Source organism: Terrapene carolina, unplaced genomic scaffold (genome assembly GCF_002925995.2).
Source record: "Terrapene carolina triunguis isolate 2854851 unplaced genomic scaffold, T_m_triunguis-2.0 Scaffold23, whole genome shotgun sequence".
NCBI classification, from domain to species: domain Eukaryota; kingdom Metazoa; phylum Chordata; order Testudines; family Emydidae; genus Terrapene; species Terrapene triunguis.
In genome coordinates, this window is record NW_020664374.1 from 14,798,111 (window position 1) to 14,819,265 (window position 21,155).

Here is a 21,155-nt window from a genome sequence, read left to right on the forward strand (position 1 = left end):
TCAGGCTGGAGAGTGGGATATTTAATTAGCTGCCTTACCTCATCTCTTGCTCTGTTCCCAACTGTTTCCTTCTGTATGTACAGGAGTGAGTAAAAAAATGACACAACTTAAGCACAGAGAGCAGTGGTAACCCCTTTAGTGCAATGCTCTATATTTAGCTTACTTATGCCTAAGGGTGCTATTATCTATATTTGTAATCTGCTTTGAGATCCTAGATGGAAGGTGTAAATATGTAAGACATGTCAATCATATATCTTCAAAGGTATTTTTATCACAGAGAAGTTTACATACATTGACTACAAAGATTAACACATTTAATTAGACATTTCTGTATAGTTTCTCAAAGTGAATTCAGTATGCTACAGTGATCAACAGTGTAAACAAGCGATTTGCAAGTAAGTGCATATGTCTGAACATCAAATTTAACCTGGTAGAGTGGATTTTGTTTCTTTTTTTGTGATCAAGTGAGGAATATTTACTTTGTTCTTCTCTTACATGTAACAGTTACAGCATTTCAAAGAGGTTGAAATAGCAAAGATCAGAATAGAAGAGAGAGCACAATGCCAGAAAGAAGTTTCTGATTTGCGTCGAGAGTTTGAAAGGACAAACCAAGCCAAGTCTGAGGCTCTGATTGCTCGCGAAAAGAATGCTATTGAAAGACTTCAAAAACAACAGGAGGTAATGTTTAAAAATAATAATTGGATCCAGTGCTAAGTGGTTCAGTTAGTTAATGAAATTGCCCTTTGATCTTTGAAGGAACTACAATTCAGATCCTACTGCGTCATAAGTGAAAAAGAGTTCAATAGTTCTTTCTTAGTCCCACATCAGGAGAGCACCACACAGATTGGCATGTTTAGTGATTTCAGGTTCTCAGTGACAATGGTGATGAGTATGGTATAAATATGTAAATTGATTGGAGTAGCAGCAGTGCTGCAGAAGAAGACTGAAATATAATACAGATATTGTTATATGTATGAATCCCTATTCTCCTTTGAGTATTCAGGATTTTTTTAATGGCAGTCCTAGATGGCTACTTTATAGGTTTTTCTTTTCTTTTTATTATGGATGTTATGATTTTTTGTTTTGCTTATTGTACTTTTCTTTTTAGAAGTTGAAATAGAAAAAAATATAAATAAACTGGAACACAATATTCATGGTGTGGACATACCATTCATGTATATAATTACATTATAATTTATTCGGTATTTGTTATCCTTTTTAATATAACCCAAGGTGCTGTTTGTATTTTTGACCACTGTCATGCAGTGATCAGATGTGTGAGTCCATGACTTCTAGGTCTTTTTCCAGAGTGGTAATTTAATCCACTGTTAATTTAGAATCCAAAAATGTGTATGTGTGGTTCAGATTGTTCTTCCCAATGTTTATTACTTTTCTCTTGATTACAAAGAATTTTGCCTGCCACCGTGTTGCTGTCTTGGATCTGCTCTGTTCTTTACTAAACAAAATAATTGTGTGTCATCTACAGATTTTTGCCACCTTATTGTTTCCCTCTCTTTCCAGAACATTAATTTTTATATTGAGTAACACCGGTCCTACTATGGATTTTTGAAGCACTCTGCTTTTGACCTCCTGCTATGTTGAAAATTAACCATTTTATTCCTCTTTTCTGTATTTTGTTTTTCTGGTCCATGACAAAACTTTGCCTCTCACCCTGTGAAAACTTAATTTCCTTCATAGTTATGTCCTTAGAAACTTGCATGAAATCTGCCTACCTTATGCTGTTACTCCCACTTCCATGAACATGAAATTAATTCAGTCATTAAAAAAGGTCTGGATCAGCAGATTTGACAAGTGAACCATTGTGGGTGCTATTGTCAGCTTTTGATCTTTGAGACCAAGTACATACTTCATTTACTTGCTGGTTGTCCCAGCAAAGAGACCAGCAGCTCCACTGAGCTAAGTGATTGTGTATTGCAGATAAATGATCACGTAGATCTTTTTAGTAGAAGAATGTAATTTCAGAAAAAGCACCGGAGATCAAATTCCTCTAGTTATCCAAAACACAGGAACAAGAGACAGTGGCTGTTCTAACTCTTCCGACACTTGTATAATGCACCTGATTTGCAAATTTGATGGGACCACCTTTGGGATAAAAAGGTCATTCAGTCTTCATGCTCTTAGCCTTTCTGCAGAGGCACATAATTTGTTTCTTTTTAAAGCTAAGAACTACAGAGAGGTTTTTTTATTAGTAAGAATAGGGCTGTAGATGTGACATCTGGTATTGCCATTATGATCATAGGGAAGATTCTTTTAGAAGATATTGTTTGGTTTGGATAGTCTAGAATGTAGAATTGGAGGTAGCTGTTAATGGAACCAGTATTTTGAAGAAAGTTCTTGCTTTAAAACTAAATACAGAGTGCATTTTCTCTGTTAACTACATTTATCAGGGTTTTTTAAAGTTTCTTATATATATATATATATATTTTTGTATGCAATGTTGGTCCCAGCATATGAGCGAGACAAGGTGGGTGAAGTAATATCTTTTATTGAACAAATGCTTTGTGTAAGCTTGAAAGCTTCTCTTTCTCAAGAACAGAAGTTGGTCTAATAAAAGATATTACCTCACCTACCTTGTCTCTTTAATTCTTTTTTGTTAATCTAGTTAAGATAGGGGCAAAACCACGTTTACCTATACTTGCTTTTTCTCTTGCAGTTTTGGTATATTCTAAAGTTTGTATTTGGTGTGGTAACTCTGTACGTGTTATAAATAAATCTTTTTGTTTTGTTTTGTGACTTTTGAATCTGTGCAGCATTCTAAAAGATAAGTTACTTGATAGCAAGTAATAACTTTCAAGTGTGTTAACCCTAAATAAAGTAGAATAAAGGAAGCAGCCCCTGGTGACTTAGCTCCTGGTTAGTGTAAATCAGTTGTTACTAGCAGCAAGCTATGCAAATATTTGTCAGGATCAAACCAGTTCCTGGAGTGAGGTCTGTAGCATTTATGTTTCTAATTTTTATACTATTGGTGTCTTGTTATGTCTTGCTGCTGTTGCCATTCTGTATGAATTCACTGGAAATTATTTTAATTTAAATCTCAATTTTTTTGTGTAAAAATAAAATGAATAGAAGTAATATTTTCTGTTGTAGATTGAAGCAAAGGAGGTTTATACACAAAGACAAAGTCTGCTGAAAGATATTGAAATGATAAGAACCAGAGAGGCAGAACTGAAGCAAAGAATTGAAGGTTTTGAACTGTGAGTCACTCTAGGTCAGGCATCTCAAACTCAAATCACCACTAGGGGCACATGAGGACTAGTACATTGGCCCGAGGGCCGCATCACTGACACCTTTTCATATAAAGATACAAAAGCCCCCCTCCACCCCTTCCCGGCCCCGCCCCCACTCCATCTCATCCATGAGGCCCTACCTCTTCCCCGCCCCCATTCCAACCCCTTCCCCAAAGTCCTTACCCCAACTCTGCCCACTCACTGCCTCTATTCCAATCCCTTCCCCAAATCCCCGCCCTGTCCTGTCTCTTCTCCGCTTCCTCCCCTGAGCGCTCGGCTCCCTGCTCTCCCTCCCCTCCCCCCAGAAAGTGCTAAGCGACGCCAAACAGGGAAGCACCTGAAGGTAGGCAGAGCAGCGGGGACGCGGCGCACTGGGGGGGTAGTGGGAGCAGCGGGTGAGGGGAGCTTGGCGGGGAGGCGGGGGGCTTGGCGGGCTGCAGCAAATAACTCCGTGGGCTGCGTGTTTGAGACCCCTGCTCTAAGTCATGCATTTACCTGTGGTGTTGCTTTGTTTGCAGAAAGCATGTCTCAAGATGTTGCAATTTTTATGAAATTGAAATTTGGTTTATTTATCTCTAAATATGTTATGCTACATTTGAGTAATATCATGCAGCTGCATCTAGCAGTAGGGGCATCCTGTGCTAAGAGGCCTATTTTGTTCTTAGCAAAAGAGCCTGGTACTACTTCAGAGAGACTGAGAAACTGGACTTCTGCTTTGAAGTCATTAACGTAAAAAGCAGTATGTAATCCCAGCACCAACAAGGCAACTGTAGTGACAAATTTACATTTGTAATGTTGGTTTTGCCATGATACGTACTGGGAGTGCACATTTAATAAAATGTGTTTTTCTTCTGTAATTAAAAAAACCCAAAACTAATTCTTGCCTGCTTTCCAATATTCTCTAATCTGTTAGCATTAGCGTGACCAGACAACAAGTGTGAAAAATCGGGACGGGGTGGGGGGTAATAGGAGCCTATATAAGAAAAAGACCCAAAAATTGGGACTGTCCCTATAAAATCGGGACATCTGGTCACCCTAGTTAGCATCTTGTGTTTTTGTAGGCAAGAAAAAAGAAAGCTATTTCCCCACTAACAAAAGTTACTTTCTTGTCTAGCCAGCAGAGGGTGCTGATAGAGTGGTGAGCTGAGCACCCTTTCTAAAACTGAGGAACTAAACAACATCCTTCCTGTAATACTTTCAGTTTTCAGCAGTTGCAAATCTGGTTGTTTATACAGTTGATCAGTCTGTGTCTTTAACAGTACAGCTTAGTATGTGTCACTTTTCATTTTTCTTAGCGAATCATGATGATAGATTTGATCAGAATTTTAAATTGCCCCAAGCTAACCCATCACACTTTTGACTTTCATAAATGTTGTGTGATTAAAAAAAACTTCCTGAAAACTCTGGCATGTCATAAATATAATTGCTCAGTGTCAGTATATTTCTCATTATATCAGTGCTCAGAAACTTCAAGAAGAAAAAAATAAAGCTGTTGATGATGCACTGCGACGTCGGGAGATAGCTGTGAAGAACATTGAGGAGACTTACGACCAAAAGCTTAAGAATGAACTACTGAAGTAATTTGTTCTTTTGTCTCTAATAAAGAATACATATTTCACATGAAAATAGAATGTTAAAAATGCCATGGGAATTACCAATGAGTACTGTAAAAAAGCAAGAATTGAATATATAACACTTAGCATTTTTATTTTAATCAGTTTGTGACTTACTTATCTTATAAAGTGTGATGAATAGATTTCAGAACCAAAAGAGTTAAAACATTTATGCCTTCTAACAGGTAGAAAAAACCCACTATATGTAATGACATTCTTCTGTCCATAAGGCTATAGAATTTTAAAAATTCACACTTTCAGTCTCCCTATCTGTGAAGAAAAAGTGACATGAATCTATAGGGCTGCTGAACAGGCAGATGCAAAGTATCATTGGTGATCTCTTTTGACCAGTGCTGAAATACTGAGCAATTTGAAGAACTGAAAGGAGGCAAGGTGTATGAAGCCAGTATTAAGGGAGTTTCATGGGTTACTTGCAGAAGGAGCAGGATGAGACACTTTTTAAAAAGGAAATGTAAAGGGGTTTTCTTACCCCAGAATTATTTTTTGAAATACCAGCTATTTGGTGCAGACTGGTAATGTCATAGGCCACCCCTCTCTGCTGGCTCCCTCCCTGAAAACAACCAAAGAAAAGTTCTTTGTAAACCAGCTTCTTTTCCCCTTCAAAAAAATCCTTCTCTGTCCAGCAAGACCCATCTTTCTCTCCCACAAATTCATCTTGCCTTGCTCCAAAATCATCCATTTTTCCTCAACCCAAAATCCATATCTCTTCACAAAATTTTCCCCTCCAAATTCAGCAGTACCCAAAAATAAATCCATTTGTACCCCAAAAATAACATCTCGACTTTCACTTCTAAAATATATTCATCTTGACCACCACCTCCTAAAACTTCATATCTCCCTTTAGTCATTGGGGCTGAAGAATTGGGAAGAGATTGAGTATTCTCCTGGATAAAGGCTGCAGGGTTTGATGGGCTGCACAGACTGGGTAGGATAAGCAGTGTTCTCTGCTCCTCCCTTTTTTGCTGGGCTATGGTCACAGTCTGATTTATTTGGACAATGGAGGAAGAGGCCTATATTGTTTGTCTGTGTATTTTCCTTGCAGTTTTCATGTTTGGTGGCCAGCAGCCAGGACAGGCATCTAAGTGAGCAGTGAGACGTATATGGCATCAGCTGCAGCCCTTCCTGGGCTTTTGACAGTGGAAAGTGATGGCACCTAGCCTGAGATTCTTTTGTACTCTCTCTCTGTGATGTGAGCAGTGGTCATCTGATTGTTTTGTTGCAGAAAGTGCTCCCAGCACATGATTGTTCATGCCCACAGAATGAAATGAATCAGCCCTCCAGGCGGAGGGCGGAAACCCGCTCACCAGCTAAACACCTGGTTATCCACAAGTTCAGCCAGGACTTATTACCTAATAATGAACAGTGCAAGCACTGCCTCTTCTAACATGGATTTATTCAAATTGTAGAGGAAAGGTGTAAGACAATGGATTTCAGTGAGAATGAAGAGTCCCCTGAAAGAGAGATTAGGAACAGGGCAGTTAGATGTATGTCACTGAGCGACCAACCTTAGGCAAACGTAATCTCCCTGTGCCTTGTTTTACTTATCTAGTAAATTGCTATTTAATACTAAAGTAACTAAATGCTAAACAGAGCACCTACCTCACAAATAGGGGTTAGTGGCTTCATTTGTTAATGTTTGTAGAGCTCTTTCAGATCTTAACAGGGACTATTTTAGTGGAGAGTGTTATTTTATGTTACAGTAGTGTCCAAAATGTTTTAAGCACCGTACAAACACACAGGAAAACACCATCTCTGTCCTGAAGATATTTGTCTGTATCTACTTATTACAAAATTTATTTAGCTGTCTATCAATAGCTCTAGGATCCTGTCTGACAATTAAAATGTGGCATACAAAAATTAAAGTATGGAAGCTATTATTGGGTATTACAAAACGTAGGGGGAAAGAATAATTATAAATCCAAACAAAAGAAAAAATAGACAAATACAGTTAATGGAACTCAGATTAACCATTTTCTGTAACAGAAATTCATTGACTTTGTATATAGAAGTTGGGAGACTTATGAGTAATTCAGTTTGGATTATAAAATCACATTTTTGACAAGTGTATAGTTTCAAATATAATATATAATACGTTGTAAAATATTTGAAAAATAATGAAGACTTAATGTGAATATTGACTGTATTCAGTACCATTAATCTTTGCTGAGTTCTGGGGATAAACTGCTCTTTTTTGTGTGGAAATCATAAAGTGAGTGATCAGAAAAGTGAGGATTTGTTTATTTTTATACTCTAATACTGCAATCACAATTAGGGCCTCAGTGACCTGGGCACTGTACAAACATACAGGAAGATAGGATAACTGCCTCAAAATACTTACAATTTAATTAGGGCCTGCTCCTAAAAAGTGTTGAGCACTCATAGCTTCCATGATTTTAGTGGGACTTGAGGGCACTCAGCATTCGCAGGTCAGGACTTTGATGAAGTTCCACTGTAATTAGCATATAGACAGTTTGATAGGTAGTTACAGCTGAGTCTGGGGACATTCAGAATTCTTTTGCTTTGGTGTTTAGTAACTTTTTTTCACCCTAGATATCAACTCGAGTTGAAGGAAGAATATATAGCCAGAACCACTAGGGTTACTGAAGATGAGAAAAAGAATAAAGGTAACTAATCTCTTTCAGAGATACTCAACACCCATTGTTTATCTTTTAGCTTGTAATAAGAGGCAACAAAGCAGTATTTTTAAACAAATATAGTGTATTTAATTGAAGTTGGAGAAAGAGAGGATCATCTTTAGACTTCTAAGCTAGAGTGCTTTGGAAAAAATAGTATATAATCATATAATTAAAGACTGTATCATGCATATGCACAAACGTGCCAAATTAAGGTTGCTCTGGCAACCTTAATTCTGGCTTTTCTTCACTTTTGAGTGTTTGACTTTGCAAGCTTAATGTTCTTTTTATGTAGTTTTTGGTGTGAGATACACATTAACCTGCAGAAACTGTTTATGATCCTTACAGAGAAGGCTATACTGTTGCGTGAAGAGACCATTGCTGTTAATTCAAAGAAGGAAGAACTCAAACAAGTTGTATCACATGCAAAAGAACTTGAGGTAATTGTGAGCCTGAATTTAGAGACTACACTGTTTGATTAGTACATTTGAACTGTTTTGTGATACCTTTTCAGGAATAATATGTGGTACAAAGTGTGTTTCTTGAGAAATACCTTTAAGAAGTTTGTGACGTGTTTTCTAGCTGGAGCTGGATTCAGTAAAGGCGCAGGTGTTATTGGTAAACAAACAGAATCAGTTGTTGACAGAAAAATTGAAAGAGATTGCGGACTATCCTTTGTTAAAGGAAGAGAAACTGGAGCTTCAGGTGCAAAATAAACTACTTAGACAACAACTGGAGGAGACTCGCAATGAAAACCTGCATTTCCGAGACAGTTAGTGTTAACATATTTTATAACTTTCCTTTCCTCATTTTACAGAAGGTTTAGTAATAGTTTTCCATTAAAATAAACACTTTATTTCATGATTGTTAAAAGGCTACTAAATTTAAGAATATATGAAATTAGCACACTGCTTTCAAAAACTGTTATAATACTTGGTTTTGCTCCTGCTTGTCCCTGTTTGTCTTTTCATTTATCTTTGTTTTTTCCAAAGTTCCTAACATCACAAGTGTTGGGTGATGGTTTTTTATTAGTGTTCCTGGACACTTCACGGAACAGTGATAAAAGCAGGTCAATTCTACTTTCCTTGTCTGTTTCCCCTCAGAGGACCACAAGTCCTTAACTATAGTAGATTTTTATGTTTCACTTCCCAAAAGCTGGTCTTGTGGTTACAGCACTGGACTAGGATTTAGTAAATCTGGGTTTAATTCCCAGATCTCCGACTGACTTCCTGCGTGATCTCTGTCAAGTCATGTAATATCTTTGTCTCCTTTCCCCATCTCTAAAATGGGGACAATGATCATTCCTCTGTCTTGTCAAAGTTACATTGTAAGCACTTTTATGGAAGTCTCTCTCTGTTTGCACAATGGAACTCTGCATTCAGGTGCTACTAAAATACAAAAATACTAATTGTTGATAATACCCTCTCTTTCCTTTCATCTCCCATTTTTTTCAACCACAGCATTATTTAGTGTGGTTAGTAGAGGACAAAGGCTTCTGCAAATGACTGTTTTACAGACCTGATCTCTGTAGAATAATAATCTATTGTCTTGTAATGCATCTGCATTTGTAAAACATGTTGTGTTTGAAGAGCACAGATGGGCAATACATTCAGGTTTAGATAAGACAGGAACAAGTTGATTCAGATAAATAACTTGCAGAGTAGAAAACTTTCTGCCTAGCTCATAATTGCCCAGAGGGAGGGACACAAAGTTCAGTCTCTAGAAGAAACAGATACCCCAAAAAGTGTATGCAAATGAAGTTTTACTATTTAAGACCTATTGTAGTCAGGAAAAAAATTTCAGTTTTAAGTTTCCAGGGGGTGGTTATAAATAGTGAATGTGCATTTTTAAGTATCTTATAAAATATCTCCTGATATTGTTCTTTTATGTGAAAGAGTTAACTCAGCCATCAGCTGAACATGTAACCTGCCAGGCAGAATTGAGGCGAGTTGAACATGCTAAAAAGCTGGAACAGGATGAGTTTGAAACCCATAAACAACTTCTGGAAAAGCAACTGCAAAGTGAGGTAAATTCTTCTCTTTTCATCTAAATAGACTTTTTCCTGTCATTTTGTAAACACTTACACCTGTCCATTGCAGACCCTTTTAAAAGTAGGTGTTGGAGTGCTTTAATTCCATTTTTTCTTTAAATAAAAAAAAAAAAAAGCAACCAAACAAACCTGTGTTAAACCTAAAATTTTTCAGTACTTATTTACTATAGATCAATACAGCTGATGAAACTGGAAAAAAAAAAATACAAATTTGGCTAGACCTGGAAAGCACTTGATCATTTTCATCAAAAGAAAATTATCTGTGCCGGTAGAAATAGAAAAATGTTGCAGCCAACAAAGTGGAAATCTTTACTAAACCTTGTCCTAAGGGATAAGGAGGAACTGATCGCAGAATGAAAAATTAATGGTGGCTTAGGTACAGATGATCATGATTTGATCATATTTATAATGTGCAAGCAGAATAAAGTCCAGACCAGTAGTATGTACATGTGGTGCTTATAATAGGGCCAATTTCACAAAGCTGAAAACAGTTATGAGACAAATCAGCCATGAGGAAGATTTTCATCAGAAAAATGTGAATGATAGTTGGGAATCATTAATAGGTGCCCCAAAACCCACAATGGAGGAAGAAGGCCAGATTAGTTAAAAATCTGTACTGGTTTAGAGGTGAATTGAAGGCAGCTGTAAAAAGTGTGTGTGTGTGTGTGTGTGTGTGTGTAAAACAAATGGAAGAAAAGGGAAGTTGATAGTAATGAATATAATTCAGAAGTTAGGAATTGTAGAAAATTATTAAGGAAAACCAAGGGACATAAGGAGAAATCTATGGCCTGCAGAGTTAAGGACAATAAAAAGGAGTTTTTTAAATATGTTAAGAACAAAAATAATCCTGACAGTGGTATTGATTTTGTTACTAGATGGAAATGGTACAGTTATCAATAATAATCTAAAAAAGGCATAGTGGTCAATAAATATTTCTGTTCGGTTTGGGGTTAAAACTGGGATATAATCTTATATGGTGATGCTAACACTTGTCCATGCCACTAGTATCTGGGGAAGGTGTTAAACAGAAGCTACTAAAGTCAGAAATGTTTACATCAGTAGTTCCAGATAATTTGCATCCCACAGTTTTAAAAGAGCTGGCTGCGTACCTTGCTGGACCATTAATGTTGATTTTCAATATTTCTTAGAGCACTGGGGAAGTCCCAGAAGACTGGAAGAATGCTAATGTAATGCCAATATTTAAAAAGGGTAAACAGGATGATCCGGATATTTATAGGCCTGTCAGTCTAACATTGATCCCAGTTGGTCCAGATAATGCAGTGTCTGATATCAGACTCAGTTAATAAAGAATTAAAGTAGTGTAATGTAGTTAATGCAAATCAATGTGGGCTTATGGAAAATAAATCCTGTTAAACTAACTTGATATCTTTTTTTTTTTATGAGGTTACAGGTTTGGTAGATAAAGGTAATAGTGTTGACCTTAAACTTCTGTAAGGTATTTGACTTTGTATCACATGATGTTTTGATTAAAAAACTAGAACTAAATATTTACTCCATTTAACATGGAACTCATTCAATGGATTAAAAACTGGCTAACTAATAGGCCTCAAAATGTGATTGTAAATGGGTAATCGTTATCTAGGGTGTGTGTTTCCACTCGGGTCCCAAGAAGATCGGTTCTTGGGTCCTGTGCTATTTAACATTTTTACAATGACCTGGAAGTAAACAAAATCATTACTGGTAAAGTCTGCAGTGTTGTTTAAGTGTTGAAGGCTGGAACGTCGTTGCTGTGGTAACACTGTTCAGGCTGCTAAGCTGTTGCAGTTGCTCAGTGCTTCTGTTCTTGGCGCTCCAGTGTTATCAGCACTAGCAGATAGTGCAGCCTGCTAATTCAGCAGACCTCTTTGTTACTCATAAATAGGGCCCTACCAAATTCACGGTCCATTTTGGTCAATTTCACTATCATAGGATCTTAATAGTAAATTTCATGATTTCAACTATTTAAATCTGAAATTTCACGGTATTATAATTTTAGGGGTCCTGACCCATAAAGGAGTTGGGGTGGGGGTCACAAGGTTATTGTAGGTGGGGGTTGCAGTACTTCTACCCTTATTTCTGCACTGCTGATGGCGGCGGCGCTGCCTTCAGAGCTGGGCAGCTGGAGAGCGGCCACCAGCAGCAGCACAGAAGTGAGGATGGCATGGTATGGTATTGCCACCCTTACTTCTGTGCTGCTGCCTGCAAAGCTGGGCCCTCAGTCAGCAGCCGCCACTCTTCTGCACTGTTGCCTTCAGAGCTGGGCGCCTGAAGTAAGGTGGCATGGTATGGTATTGCCACCCTTACTTCTACGCTGCGGCTGGCGGGGCACTGCCTTCAGAGCTGGGTGCCCGGCTAACAGATCTGAAGGCAGTGCAGAAGTAAGGGTGGCAATACTGTGACCCCCCCCTAAAATAACCTTGTTACCCCCCTGCAACTCCCTTTTGGGTCAGGACCCCCAATTTGAGAAATGCTGGTCTCCCCTGTGAAATCTATATAGTATAGGGTAAAAGCACAGAAAAGACCAGATTTCACAGGGGGGAGATCAAATTTCATGATCTGTGACGCGTTTTTCATGGCTGTGAATTTGGTAGGGCCTTACTCATAAAGACCACAGGCATAGTTTGGTGGCAAAGACACTCGGCCAGGTTTATTGCCTTCCAAGCTCAATACTAGTGCCCTGGCTCTGTGATACAGGTACACTAACACATGAGTGTCAAGTTGCAAGGGGAAGTTCAGTCAGCAGCAGGAATTTTTGCTGTCCCCTCGGCCACACAAAATGTTATGGCGAGTTACACCAACATTTATAGACTAAGAAAAACAACGTACGAACCACCTTACGTTGTTCATGCCATCTATTTGTTACCTCCTCTTGTACCCTGCTCCAGATGTCTTGGGCAACACATCCCTATTCATCACTTCTGTCAAACCTTCTTACTTGTGTTAATTAGGATGTACCTATGCTAATCTTTTGGAATGTGTTCATATACATACGCAGTGCCTGATACTACTTAGGAAGTGCCTGTATTTTAGCAACGCTAGACTGTAGCCCACACTTACAAAATGGAAGACTCTATTCTAGGAAACAGTGAGTCTGAAAAAGAATTGGGGATCATGGTGGATAATCAGCTGAACATGAGCTCCCAGTGCAATGCTGTGGCCAAAAGACACAGTGTAATTCTGGGAGGCATAATCAGGGGAATTGAGTAGGAGTAGAGAGGGTATTTGGCACTGATGCCACCACTGCTGGAATACTGTGTCCAGTTCTGGTGCCCACACTTCAAGAAGGGTGTTGATAAATTGGAGAGGGTTCAGAGAAGAGCTTTGAGAATGATTAAAGGATTAGAAAACATGCCTTATAGTAATAGACTCAAAGAGCACAATCTATTTAGTTTAACAACGAGATAGTTAAGGAGTGACTTGATTATAGTCTGTAAGTATCTACCTAGGGAATAAATATTTGATAATGGTCTCTTCAGTCTATTAGAGAAAGGTATAAGATGATCCAGTGGCTAGAAGTTGAAGCTAGACAACTTCAGACTGGAAATAAGACATGCATTTTTGACAGTGAAGGGTGATTAATCTTTGGAACAATTTACCAAGGGTTGTGGTGGATTCTCCATCATTGAAAAAATTTAAATCAAGTTTGGATGTTATTTTAAAAGATGCTCTAGGAATTTTTTGGAAGAGATTCTATGGCCTCTGATATACAGGAGGCTGGACTTGATGATCACAGTGGTCTCTTCTGGCATTGGAATCTATGAAAAGCATTGAGAGAAAGACACCTTCATGGATTGAGATACCTTTCCTCATCTTCAGTACTTGTTCACATTTGTATGACAATTTTTTTTTCCAAAATCTGTTTCAGGTTGAACGTTGTGCACAATTAAAGATCCAGCTGTTAGACTATGAAACTACTATCAGAAAGCTAAACGTACAGGTTGAAGATTTGAAAATGCAGCTGAAGCAAACACAGACAGGTTTGTAGTATTTATTAGATGTTTTAAAACTGAGTTTATAAAGGATTTTTAATTTATGCAAACATTTCCAATGGCTTGAAAAGTAGTTCAAATTGTGAGGGCTCAATCTGTAACTGATAATTGCATTCCAAAACTTAAAAAAAAAAAAAAGTTAAGGTTGCAGTGTCACAAATGTAACTACCTAAGACACCATTTACAAAACTCAAGCCTTTAAAAGCAAGGAAATGAATATTTATGGATATAATAAATCTTGCACTGTCCAGATAAACATTCTTAATAAATATAAGGAAATGACATAACAAAATATAAGGAAATTCATAACAAAACCACCTAATGTCATGAATTGTATTTTAATGTATCATTTTTATCTCTTGTCTTTAGAATATGAATGATTTTCTTTTAAATAATACTTTTATTTTACCAATAAAATCTGGAATTCCCTTTGTGGTGGTGATAATTGTATCTAGTTTAAAATGAAAAGTAGGGCTGTCGATTAATCACAGTTAACTCACGCGATTAACTCAAAAAAATTTAATCGTGATTAAAAAATTTTAATCGTGATTGAAATTTGTTAAATATTTTTTGATGTTTTTCTACATTTTCAAATAAATTGATTTCTTCTTCGAGTGCTGTCCCTGTGGGTGCTCCACTTTAGGTGTTTGTGTGCCCCTGCACTTGTAGTCAGAGACTTTTAGTAGCAGTGCCCGGTTGGGTCGCACATGCGTGGTCCCTGCCTCGCGCTGTTGCAGGCAGTTAACCATCGCTGTGCGACCAACCCCCACTCAGTTCCTTCTCTACCGCCCTTGGCTACCAGTGGGAGCAATCAGCAGCACCTTGTTACTTTGTAGTTAATTAGCTACAGTCAGTTACTTAGTTTCCTTATTAGCAGCTACTTAGCTTGTTTCACGTTCCTTTTCTCCTTGATTGAAAAAAAAAAACAAAACCCTCACGGCCAGGAACTTCAGAAAAACAGCTCCCCTCCCCCCCCAAACGGGAATGCCCGGTTTCCCAGGCTCTCAGTGCCTTGCCTCCAGGCACGCTCGGTGCGTCGGGGCATGAGGCTTGGGGACCCACCCGCCCCACTTCGCCAGCCGCAGCTTCAGACAGGAATGGTTTCTCCAACTCCACATTGGAGTGCCCTGCCAGGCGTCACTCGAGGAAGCACCTGGGTCCCCACCGCAGGAATAAAAACAACCCCACAGCAGTCCTGCAGATAATAATAGCATCGGCTGTACTGCCAGCGTCGGGAGCTCCGGTGGCTGAGAGCTCCGGCACCGCTGCAGACAGAGACTTCGGAGCCCCGTGCCTCCACGCCACAATCCACAGCTGCTCCGCAGGCAGGCATCCGGTGCCGGCACCGGCTGTGCTGTTAGTGCCAGGAGCCGAGGTGGTGGAAAGTCCCGGCACCGCTAGAGCCAGAGACTCTACAAGAACCGGCTCCAACACAGGCACTATGGGGAAATCAAAACCTTGTGCCTCTGCACCGCGATGTTCGTTCATTCTGCGGGCAGGCATCCAGTACCGGCACCAACTGTGCTGTCATCACTGGGAGCCGAAGTAGCGGAACATCCCGGCACTGCTAGAGCCAGAGACTCTACAAGAGCCAGCTCCGACACAGGCACTGAGCTACAAAAGGCGGCTTCTTCAAAAGCGCACCCAACACGCACAGTGGCGCAGCCAACAGCGCCGTCTTCCCCTCCGCAGCCCTGGCACTGACAAGGAGGCAGCCCCGGGGGCCAATCAAGCCAGCACAGCAGCAGTTCCTCAGACAGAGGGTTCTCGTATTCGGCTCTGCCCCCGATCCCCCTATTCACGGTACCGATATGAGAATGTTACTCTCGGCACCAAGTCTCCCTGCGTCCCCAACATCACTCACTGTCTCGCTCCTTATTTGAAGGAGGAAGATGAGGAAGAACAGGGAGCTATTCCCCCATTGGCTCTTATCCACCAGGAGTCAGTCAACCCAGGAGTCTCTCCTGGGGCATATTATGCTTTCCCCAGGTACTTACAGTGGTATGGGGATCCCCTATGCCAGTCCCATCCCAGTAGGCATACTGGACTCCATGGGTCGTATGCCCCACACAAGGGGAGACTGCTCGCCACGGCCAGACACAGCACACAGTAATTCCTCACAGAGTCTGTACCAGCACCCTCAGTGGTACCAAGGGAAGAGGAGGAAGAACCTCCACCCCTGCAGGGGACATCACCTACCCACTTGCCATCATTGTCCACAGAGGCTTCCATGGCTTATTTGAGAGGGTGGTCCTCTCTGGACATCTCCCTTGAGGAGGTCCCTATGATACAGCATGGGTTAGTGGATTTTTTTGCATACATCCGCTTCGTTTAAAATTTTTTCAATTCACCTCATACAAGTACTGTAGTGCAATCTCTTTATCATGAAAGTGCAATTATAAATGTAGGGTTTTTTTGTTACATAACTGCACTCAAAAACAAAACAATGTAAAACTTTAGAGCCTACAATTCCACTCAGTCCTCCTTCTTGTTCAGCCAATCGTTAAGAGAAACACGTTTGTTTACATTTACGGGAGATAATGCTGCCCACTTCTTAATTACAATGTCACCTGAAAGTGAGAACAGGCATTCACATGGCACTGTTGTAGCTGGAATCGCAAGATATTTGTGTCAGATGAACTAAAGATTCATATGCCTCACATGCTTTGGCCATCGTTCCAGAGGACATGCTTCCATGCTGAAGAGGCTTGTTAAAAAATAATACGTTAATTAAATTTGTGACTGAACTCCTTGGGGGAGAATTGTGTGTGTCCTGCTCTGTTTTACCTGCATTCTGCCATACATTTCATGTTATAGCAGTCTCGGATGATGATCCAGCACATGTTGTTCATTTTAAGGATACTTTCACTATAAATTTGAGAAAACACAAAGAAGATACCAATGTGAAGTTTCTAAAGAATAGCTACAGCATTTGACCCAAGATTTAAGAATCTGAAATGCCTTCCAAAATCTGAGAGGAATGAGATGTTGAGCATGCTTTCAGAAGTCTTAAAAGAGCAACACTCTGATGAAACCACAGAACCCAAATCACCAAATAAGAAAATCAACCTTCTGCTGGTGGCATCTGACTCAGATGATGAAAATGAACATGCGTCGGTTCATACTGCTTTGGATTGTTATCGAGCAGAACCTGTCATCAGCATGGATGCATGTCCTCTGGAATGGTGGTTGAAGCATGAAGGGACATATGAATCTTTAGTGTGTTTGGCATGTAAATATCTGGACTTCTAGGCTCTAAAGTTTGACATTGTTTTATTGAATGCAGGTTTTTTCGTACATAATTCTACATTTGTAAGTTCAACTTTCGTGATAAAGAGATTGCACTACAGTACTTGTATTAGATGAATTGAAAAATGCAATTTTTTTTTACAGTGCAAATATTTGTAATCAAATAAATATAAAGTGAGCACTGTACACTTTGTATTCTATGTTGTAATTGAAATCAGTATATTTGATAATGTAGAAAACAGCCAAAAATGTTTAAATAAATGGTATTGTATAATTAACAGCGTGATTAATCACGATTAATTGTGATTAATCATGCGTTTAAAAAATTAATTTTTTTAATTGCATGATAGCCCTAATAAAAAGCATATAATATTTTTTGATGAAATAATTTTTATACTGCATATCAGCTGTTGTTTGAAGCTGATCAGTGTGTCATGGTGTTCATTTTGTAACTTTCGTTTTTTACTATTATTTCATGATTATGTCTTTACTTTGCTAGTGGAAGGCAAAGTAATGACTTATTTTGGGTCAGAGATAAGGTTGTTGTGATTAAACAAACATTTCTTTGTATTTGATAAGAATACTTTCATTATGCAATATGTGTTGACCTCTGACAAAGTTACTTCCCTACAGATGGTACTTGCAGATATTTCTGGTGTGTTTTGTTAACCTAGAAGTACCAACACAGAGACAGTTAACACAGGCAATATAACTGATTTTGGGTAACAGTTTTCTTTTAGTCTTTAGTGGAAGGGAATCACCTTAAACTTCACCAAGATATTGCTTTCACTGTATTCTGTTGTTTTTATTTTGTTGTTTTAATACCCAATATATTAGTCTATCTAAGAACTGTGAGGGCCTGCCCCTGTACCCATTGAAATCAGTGGCACATGATTGGGCTCTAACAGTTTGCAAGTTTAATTAAATTAATTTTGTTTTACAGCTGTTTTTAATAATGTGTGTTTGGATTTTATATATATTTTATATATATAAAATGTATATCAGTTAACAATTCATATTTTTTCTAAATTAAAAATAGCAGAAATATTTAATTGTTTAGACTGACAGCCTGCATGCCATGTTTCACTTCGATATAATTTAAAACAGACAAGTTATAAACCATTGAAAAATGGGGTTGAGTGGCTTACTAGAGCTGCTGTCATCAAGTGTCATTCCATTCTATGGAATTGTCTGATAACTGTGTATTATTTAGGTGCAGTGATAACTGAAGAAGTAGCAGAAACTATTAAACTTTTTTCGTATTTTATTTTTTGTCTCAATTGGATCTAAATATTAATTTCTGTAAACATAAATCATTGATAACTTGCAACTGTTACACCGGAACATCAAATGTAGTTGAATACAACTTTTTATTTTTAATGGTTATGATTTACATTTCAAATGAAAAAACCCTATATTTAAAATCAACTGTCATCAATTTCTTATCTGAATCGTGACTAAATCAGAATTCAAATAATTTCTTCTGATTTTTCCTGAAATTAATGGGTGCTTTTTCCTTTCTGTCTCTGTGTGTGAAATGTTTACTTACGTAGTTCTAGAGAATGAAGTGTATCGGAATCCCAAGCCTTCTCTTGTTGATCGTTCTGTCATTGACTTCACTGGTGATAGGATTGTACCTCATGACATTTATGTAGATGGTGCTTTCTTGAAGAACCGGGCTGTTACTGATATTGTTGTGGCAGATGATGTTCCAAGCGTTGGTTATCGCCAGCATTCACGGACCTGCAACTCTTCTCCAGATTCTGACCTTGAATTTGTCGCCAAAACCAAAGCTAGGATAAAAGAACTAGAAAAAGAGGCAGAGTATTTGGAAGAGGCCTACAGAAATTACCAGCATAGAGTCATTCAAGGTGCAGTTGCAAGCAGGACACCAACAAAGACTAAGTCCCCTCTACGTTTGCGAAATGCTGTTAGATTCCCTTTGGCTTCTCAACACAGAGTTATGTTTGTAGAAGACAACCTTGGCTCTCAGCATTTCTCTCTTAGCAGTCCGAGAGGCCCAAGATATGTTACACCTGGGCATGATGATGTCTTGAAAAATCATCTAACTACTCCCCGAAGAAGAGTCTCTTCCTCCAGACGTCTTTCTTCTACTCCTCTTTCCAAAGTGGAGAGAAACATCAATAGCCATATACTTCCAGAAGGTAAACCGTTACTGCTCCTTTGTGGTTGTGTTTTTCTGGTAAGATTCCAGTTAGGAAACTTAAAATTGAGAATCTTTTGTACATTTATCATCTGTTTAAGGGCAAGAGAAAGCTATAGGCAAAATATGATAAGTGAATTAGAAACTAAGCCTTTAAAAACAAGTGTTTTAGAAGTGTGTGGGGAGCGGGGGTGTCAAACCTACTGCCCTTAATTTAAGCAGTTTTAAATGGGTAATTGGAATACACCCATATGATCCACTGTAGCTGTAGTCCTGTTGTAATCCGTGTTTTATTCAAAAGCAGATCCTAAGTGTAACTCTGCTTGGAAGATTAACTGTGATTTCACAGCTTCTGTAAACTTCCCTGCATAGCCTCATCTATTTACATAGTCAGTGGAGTTGCATGGGCAGTAATGAAGGGCAGAATTAGACTCAGCTTATTTGGGCTGCTAAAATGGCCCATTGTCTATTTTGAAAATCTGAATGACTATAGTTCCCCTCTTTGTTGGTTTTTGTAAACAATGTCTAATGTTTGCTCCTGTTACTGTGATATTGCTTCCACACATTGGTGAGCAGTTGTGAATTACAGGAAGATGGCTTTTAGATTCTTGGCATGATTGGAACATTGTGGTTTTCTGTTAATACTGCAATACCCTATCATTGTAATTTCAGAAATGTTTAAAAATATATATATAATATTTCTTCTTTAAGTAGATGCAGCTGTGTTTTCTACTTAGGTGTGTGCCTGCCCAGCTCACCAGTGCTGGAGAATTTTGCCTAGCAGTACCCACAGATGCCAGCACTTGCGCCTCGTGCCTGTAGCCCCTCCCCTGGCTATATAAGGTGATGCCACCCTGACCTCTCTCAGCTTCTTCTTATAGCCCATGGCTGGAGTCAGAGCTCTGTGTGGTTACTAATCTCGCAACCTCTCTATTTCTTAGTGACTTTTCTAGTTATATATAGTTAATTACTACCCTTAGTATAGTGTTAATTACCTTTTGTTTAAGTATTTCCCTGGTGATGCCTTCACCAAGGTTTAAACATTGTCCATTGTGTAGGGGAGCGATCCCCAACAATGACGCTTGCTGTGCTTAGGCACATCATTCACAAAATGGAGTCAGGTAGCCTTCATCCTCAGGGATCTTCATATAAAGCAGCACCTGCTTGAACAGGCCATGCAGCCCTCATAATCACTGAGACCTATGTTGGCTCAGAGGTTTTCCTCATGTTCTCAGAGTGCTGCCGCTTCATGCTCTGTAGCTCATGCTTCTCCGAAGAGATGGAGGAATTGAGTGTGCTGAAGAAAAGGTCGCATAAGACTGATTGGGATTGCTCCAGGTCACATGAGGACTCATCTGTCTCCTCCCAAAGGAGCATGGTATGAATGCTGGAGCGTGGGAGGGAGCAAGTCCCATCAACTGGCCCCTGGTATCACTCAGGAAGGTCAGTAATCCTGTACGGTCGACTCTGGTTCCGACCCCCGGGCGTCTGTTGAGTCCAGTACCAACGAAGATGATGCTGGCACCGGCTGTTTCCAGATCAGGCGGCAGTGAACCTCATCTGCCTTTCTGTCCCAACATTTCCTTTGGTCCAGGACTACGCCAGGGCTGCATCGTTTATAGCCCTATTGGCAGGGTGGGCCGCTGAACCTGTGGGTCTGTTGGCATCGCACCTCAACGTTTCCCTTCCATGGTCAGTGGAAGCAGGGCCAGTAATGGGCTCAGTACTAGGAACTTCCTGGCATCAGGAACTTCTTTGGCACTCCTGTTGTCGATGCTACCAATGTTACTGGGATGGCACTCACTGCTCTCCACTTTGGCACCATCAGTCAACTTGGTATTGCTGCCAACTTTGGGATCAATACTGCTTCTGACACCAGAAACGATGGAGGCGTATTTGGTGCGTGCGGTACTGTTTCCACTGTCGGCACCAGTTCCCTCTTCATTCTCAGCTACAGTTGAGTCAGACTGGTTGCTCACTCCCTTGTGCTGGCTCCACCTTTATCCCGTGAAACCTGGGACTCCTTGACATCCAAGTCGGGGTCTTCTTCCACACACACACCCCACACACACTCACTCACTCACTCTCTCTCTCTCTCTCTCCCTCCCTCCCCCCATCGCCTGACCTGCATCGGTGGCCATTCATGGAGCATTATGGGTACCAGGATTAGCACTGGTTTCGTGGTTGG

General features: G+C 39.6%; 1 protein-coding gene across 1 annotated transcript in view; it reads left to right on the forward strand.

The window, feature by feature from the left end:
• Positions 1-21,155, forward strand: part of LOC113406231 (oral-facial-digital syndrome 1 protein-like) — a 58,855-nt gene that overhangs the window by 11,333 nt on the left and 26,367 nt on the right. The window contains exons 8-16 of the mRNA XM_026649660.1: positions 505-678; positions 3,109-3,215; positions 4,706-4,825; positions 7,433-7,506; positions 7,864-7,955; positions 8,098-8,287; positions 9,411-9,541; positions 13,431-13,542; positions 18,357-18,968. Coding sequence (XP_026505445.1) covers positions 505-678; positions 3,109-3,215; positions 4,706-4,825; positions 7,433-7,506; positions 7,864-7,955; positions 8,098-8,287; positions 9,411-9,541; positions 13,431-13,542; positions 18,357-18,968 — 1,612 coding nt within the window. The remainder of the gene's footprint in view (positions 1-504; positions 679-3,108; positions 3,216-4,705; positions 4,826-7,432; positions 7,507-7,863; positions 7,956-8,097; positions 8,288-9,410; positions 9,542-13,430; positions 13,543-18,356; positions 18,969-21,155) is intronic.